The 268-nt window shown below is 52.6% G+C and overlaps 1 protein-coding gene across 1 annotated transcript in view; it reads right to left on the bottom strand.

The window, feature by feature from the left end:
• The window catches only part of LOC119587937 (UDP-glycosyltransferase UGT5-like), a 16,020-nt gene that overhangs the window by 13,998 nt on the left and 1,754 nt on the right, over positions 1-268 (bottom strand). Inside the window, exon 2 of the mRNA XM_037936648.1 lies at positions 25-192. Within this exon, the coding sequence (XP_037792576.1) occupies positions 25-192 (168 nt within the window). The remainder of the gene's footprint in view (positions 1-24; positions 193-268) is intronic.

Genomic DNA, 268 nt, shown 5'->3' with positions numbered 1-268 from the left:
AACCCTTGCACCACACACCCTAACCTTGTGTCCTCGCTCGCCCAAGGCGTCAGCAACACTCGTGAAGAAGTTCTTGTGGCTCTTCGTCCCCACAGGCAGCAGCATGAGGATCTTGTATGGTTTCTCGAGTGGAGCCAGTTTCCCGAGAGCCGCACCCGCCAGTGCCAGCAAAAGTACAAGTGCCACTCTCATCTGTGGAGAAGGGAAGATAAAGATGCGATGTTATTCTGACAGATTTGTGTATCGGGAGAACTAACAGTACCTCCTG

This window comes from Penaeus monodon, chromosome 23, assembly GCF_015228065.2.
Source record: "Penaeus monodon isolate SGIC_2016 chromosome 23, NSTDA_Pmon_1, whole genome shotgun sequence".
In the NCBI taxonomy this organism is placed as follows: Eukaryota; Metazoa; Arthropoda; class Malacostraca; order Decapoda; family Penaeidae; genus Penaeus; species Penaeus monodon.
The sequence above is the reverse complement of the archived record's forward strand: the minus strand, read 5'-3'. Positions and strand labels throughout refer to the sequence as shown.